The sequence below is a fragment of the Myotis brandtii genome, unplaced genomic scaffold (genome assembly GCF_000412655.1).
Source record: "Myotis brandtii unplaced genomic scaffold, ASM41265v1 scaffold923, whole genome shotgun sequence".
NCBI lineage: Eukaryota > Metazoa > Chordata > Mammalia > Chiroptera > Vespertilionidae > Myotis > Myotis brandtii.
In genome coordinates, this window is record NW_005371804.1 from 1,513,015 (window position 1) to 1,518,450 (window position 5,436).

Here is a 5,436-nt window from a genome sequence, read left to right on the forward strand (position 1 = left end):
CCACCTCTTTCTTGTTTCAAAATATTTTCATCCCCGCCCCCCAAAGTAAACCCCTTTCCCACAGGCAGTCACCCCTCCCCCCGCTCCCTCAACAGGCCCTGCCAACCGCTGCTCTGCTTCCCGTCTCTATGGGCTTGCCTGTTCTGGACACGGCATAGAGAGGTGATGGGGGGAACGTGGAATCCCACAGCAGTGGCCTCGTATGTCTGGCTTCTTTCACTGAACATGACGTGCTCAGGGTCATGCAAGTTCCAGCAGGTATCGCAACCTCACTCTCGTTTATGCCTGAGTGACATTCCATTATATGGATGGACCTCATTTTCTTGTCTACTTTTACCTTTTTTAAAAAAATAAATATGTTTTTGTTGATTTCAGAGAGAAAGGGAGAGGTCTTAAGTAAATATATTTTTATTGATTTCAGAGAGAAAAGGAGAGGGATAGAAACATCAAAGGTGAGAGAGAATCCGTGATCAGCTGCCTCCTGCACGCCCCCTACTGGGGATCTAGCCCACAACCTGGGCATGTGCCCTTGACCGAAATCGAACCCAGGATCCTTCAGTCTGCAGGCCGACGCTCTATCCACTGAGCCAAACCGGCGAGGGCTGTCTACTTTTATCCTTTTAACCCCAACAATTTCTCCACACTTTATAGAGGAGGAAACCAAGGGAGAAAGATGAGTTTGGGGTGCGCGCATGTCAGAGTCCATTACATCTTAGACCCCCAGAGCAGCTGACTCGGGGACCTTCCTTCCACGCCACCCCCTGCCCACATGCCACCTCCTCCCTCGGGGCCCAGCAGGACCCAGCGGCGGGGGGCTGGCTGCTCCACAGAACTGCCTCACTGGGAAGTCACACTGCCCACAGATATGAGCAGCACATGAGGGTCAGGGAAATGTCCAGGGCGTGGGCAGGGTATAAACAGCACGTACAGTATCCCACCATTTGGGTGAGAAAGGAGGAATAAGATCATTTTTGCAAAAAGAAGGGCAGAAAAGGTAAAAACCACAGAAACGTGTTACCGCGCACAGAAGAATGGTGGCAGAAGGGAAAGGAACAGGGGACAGACTTCTGAGTATAACGTTTCATGTAACTTTCACTTTAAAATCCTGTTAATATTTTGCATGTTAAAAACATATGTAAATCAACAAAGATGGGGGACAAACCCTAATACTGCATCCGAACAGACACAAATGCAGCTCACGGGACATGAAATGGGTATGATAACCACACGGAGGAAAAAAAATCAAGTCATTGTTGACCGTGAACTCGGGCCCCCTCAGCGGGATGCACTCTGAGGCGAGGGCCAGCGGCCGCCCTGAACGTTGGCAGGTGTGAGGTCGGCAGTGGTGCCAGGGGAGCAAGTTACAGAACAAAGGATGTCGTGTGGGAGGAAGGAGCACAAATATGGAAAGAAGGAGAAAGAGGCCCGGAGCTGGCGGCGAGGGAGACGCTGCACTCGTGCCTCTCCTGGAACTAAGCAGCCGGCACAAATGACACTTCGGATGCAGGCAAGCCGAAAGAACTACCATTCACACTTACCAGTGTTTTTTAAAAAGCAACTGTCCACATCTAGATTAAGGCAGGGACAGTGACTATTTATAGACCAACTATTAAAGTCACATATGTCAGCTGGTGAACAAGAGTCAGAGTTAGGGTTAAATCACAAGGAAACCCTGCAAAAGCCGCTGCAAAGGAAGAACCTAGTAACCTAAGCCTTTGGTGTAAATGATTTTGCATCATCGTTTCAGCAACTGGACACGGCGATGCCAACTGACTAGCATGCCCACTCCCACGCCCGAATTCACTCCTCCAAACAGCCAAGACCCCGGGGAGCAGGGAGGAGGCTGCCTCCAGATTTGGGGTGCGTCTTTACAAAAACCGTGGAGAGGAAGAAGGTCATCGCCAACTGACTAGCATGCCCACTCCCACGCCTGAATTCACTTCTCCAAACAGCCAAGACCCCGGGGAGCAGGAGGAGGCTGCCTCCAGATTTGGGGTGCGTCTTTACAAAAACCGTGGAGAGGAAGAAGGTCATGACCTCGGAGCTGGCTAGGCTCGGCCCGAGCTGTAGGTAAAGCCATTTCTAGGCAGGAGAGCAAATCTGACCATCAGGTGTGATAGAACGTCATTCCTTCAACAGTTTGCAACAGCCCCACGACACCCACACGGGGACTCCCCTGCCCCCTGACACCCACACGGGGACTCCCCCGCCCCATGACACCCACATGGGGTGGCAAGCAGGCTTCCGGGTTCTTGACAGCTGCCAGGGGATTCCAGTGGCAGCCCGGAGGCCGGGGTGAGAGGGGGCATCAGATCCATCACAAGGCACACACGTCCCCAATACACCGCCGGAGGCATCATAGGGACGAACGGACTGACCTCCCCCGGGGCTCGGGGCTGGATGGTGATGGCCATCTCCGGCAGGCTGAGGAAGGACCACCGGATCGGAATGTCCTCTCTCTCCTCCTTCATGCGGAGCTCCAGCTTTAGGAGGAAAAAGACAATGGTTATTGGAGAGCTGCTGTCTCCACCAGAGGCCCCACGCACACGTGTGTGTGTGTGTGTGTGTGTGTGTGTGTGTGTGTGTGTGCTCGCGCACACGCGTGTTCACCGATTTCCTTAGGTAAGTGCTTAGCCTCCCGGGCCACCCTGCGCACTTATAGGTGGAGAAGAGGGTGCCACACTCCCTGTGACCGGCCCCTTCACTACAGGGACCTTGTCCCACCCCCACCAGCACTGTCCTGGGCCTCCACCTGCCACTCAGCAAGGGACCCCGGGGCTGGTGGCTGAAGGACCGACGTCACCGGAACTCCGCAGTCCACTTTAAATTCTCTGTGCTCTGCGTTTCCCTCGTGGGAGTGTCACCGAGATGTGCGGGCGGTGTAAGTGAGGAGCCAGGATGCCTGGCCAGCCCCACGCTCACACGTCCGCTGAGGGCTGTGTACGGAGCACACTGGTTCCGGTCACCTGCCTCTTGCCTGGGCCACCACAGAACCTCTAACTGGACCCTGGCCTCCCACAATGTCCCATTCAACCCTCCCCATCTGTGGCAGAAAAATGACCCCCAAAGATGCCCGCACTCCAAGCCGTGGCACCTGTGGATACGTGACCTTACACGGCAAACGGGACTCTGCGGATGCGATTAGGGCAGTGGTCGGCAAACTGCAGCTGGCGAGCCACATGCGGCTCTTTGGCCCCTTGAGTGTGGCTCTTCCACAAAATGCCACGTGCGGGTACGCACGTACAGTGCGATTGAAACTTCGTGGCCCATGCGCAGAAGTCGGTATTTTGTGGAAGAGCCACACTCAAGGGGCCAAAGAGCCGCATGTGGCTCGCCAGCTGCAGTTTGCCGACCACTGCCCTAATCGCATCCGCAATCTAGGTAATCCTGGCGAGCCCAGAGGAACCATAATAAGGGAAGAGGAAAGCAGCGAGGACCCCAGAGATGTGACTTGAGGGTGGAGGGTGCTGCCAGGAGCCCAGGGATGAGGCTGCCCCTAGAAGCTGGGCACTGCCCTTGGCTGCCAGCCAGCAGGGGGCCGGGCCTCAGTCCTACCACTGATAGGAGCTGGATTCTGCCCGAATGAGCAGGAAACAGATTCTCCCCAGGAACTTGCAGAAAGGAAGGCAGCCCGCCATCACCTAGATTTCAGCCTGTGTGGGATGTCAGACCCCCCAGAATGGTAACAGGATACACTTGTGCTGTTTTAAGCTAAGTTGGTGGTCATTTGTTTCTGCAGCCGTAGCAAACTAATACACCGGCCTTCATTTTTCAGCCAGACACAAAAATGTCAGCTCTTCGTGTCCCCATCCTTCTCCCCACCACCTACCAACGGGAAAGAAAGGATGGCTTCAGCCCGTATTTCTGAATACTCAGGACTCTCACCTCACTCGAGCAAAAGGGTCGGAGAAATGATGCCCTCCCTTGTAACTCTAGAACGAGTGCACTTTCATTTCATTGACATGGGTCCCCGCGTCACCCCCACCAGGCGGGGTAGGGGGCGGCAGCAAGCCCGACTGCTGGTCCCTTTATGCGCCTTTTATCTGAGGAATAAGGGAGAAGCGGGAGGCCTGCTGCCCGAGCATTAATAATTGACGGTCCCTAGCAGCTGCCTCTGCATGCAGCTAATCCATGGGCTGCTTTGAAACTGTGCTAAGAGATCAAAGATACAATTGTGTCACTTGCTGCTCAAATGACACCTAAAGCCCATCTTAGAAACTACATTTGCTCCATTCGTGTTTGGGGTCCCTGCTGGACTCAGTCCTGAAATGTGTGTCAGATGTCGTGTGAACATGTCCCACGCTTTGAAGTTCTTTTCTAGCACGTTGCCCAAAAAACTGGGGGGAGCAGGAGGCATTCACATCTGACAAGTCCATGAGGCCAACACTTCACCTCTCCAACTCGAAAAGGGGGGTGTCATTGTGGGGGAGGAGGGGCTAGATTTCAGAAAAAAAAGCCATTTCAGTGCCCAGAAAATCTTGTTCTCCCTGCTGACGTAAAACCCTGTCTTTGCATGAAAAGTTTATGGAGCATCATCTTCCCTTGTGGTTGAGAATCCTGTATGACTTAGGTTCAGCCCCCACCCCCCCAAATTATCAATCAGCCACCAGGACAGGAGAGGAAACACAGGATTGAATCAGCAGTGACCCCTAAAACAGACCCAGAAATTTATAACTTTTATACACCGCTAACAGGAATGACAGTGAACTTCTGCTGAATGCCAGAGATGCAGCTATGTAACAGTTCAGCTATCCAGACATGTCACTAAGTCTATTATAATTATTACATATGTCTCTCTATATAATTATCTACACTAATAAAAGAGAAACATGGTAATTAGCGTACGACCACTACCCTTCCCATTGGCTAATTAGCGAGATATGCAAATTAATCACCAGCCAAGATGGCGGTTAACTGCCAACAAAGATGGCGGTTAATTTGCATATGTAGGCACAATGCAGGGAGGCAAAAGGGAAAGCACGGAAGAAGCCCCCTGGCACTGACAGTGATCGGAAACCCAGGGGGGAGCTAAGAGCCAGGGAGCAGGGCAAAGGCGGCCCCCAGGGCTGCCTTTGCACTGCCCCCCCAGCCATGATCGGAGAATCCTGCGCCTTTGCCGCACTGGCCAGTGATAGCGGGAAGTAGGGGTGGAGCCAGCAATGGGAGCTGGGCAGGGGGGGAGCCCACGATCGGGGGCGGCTGCAGCTGGGGGGGTCCCCTGCCCCGGCCTAATGCCTCGGCCAGAGGCGTAAGGCCTGGGCAGGGGCGGAGCCCATGATCAGGGGGGCGGCTGCAGCTGCGGGGGTCCCCTGCCTGGGCCTAACGCCTAGGCCAGAGGCGTAAGTCCCGGCCAGGGGCGGAGCCCACTATCGGGGGGCGTTATCCCCCAGGGGTCCCAGACTGCGAGAGGGCACAGGCTGGGCTGAGGGACCCCCG

General features: G+C 54.4%; 1 protein-coding gene across 1 annotated transcript in view; it reads right to left on the minus strand.

Moving 5' to 3' along the window:
• The window catches only part of C2CD2 (C2 calcium-dependent domain containing 2), a 47,348-nt gene that overhangs the window by 22,628 nt on the left and 19,284 nt on the right, over positions 1-5,436 (minus strand). The window contains exon 4 of the mRNA XM_005885733.2: positions 2,379-2,483. Coding sequence (XP_005885795.1) covers positions 2,379-2,483 — 105 coding nt within the window. The remainder of the gene's footprint in view (positions 1-2,378; positions 2,484-5,436) is intronic.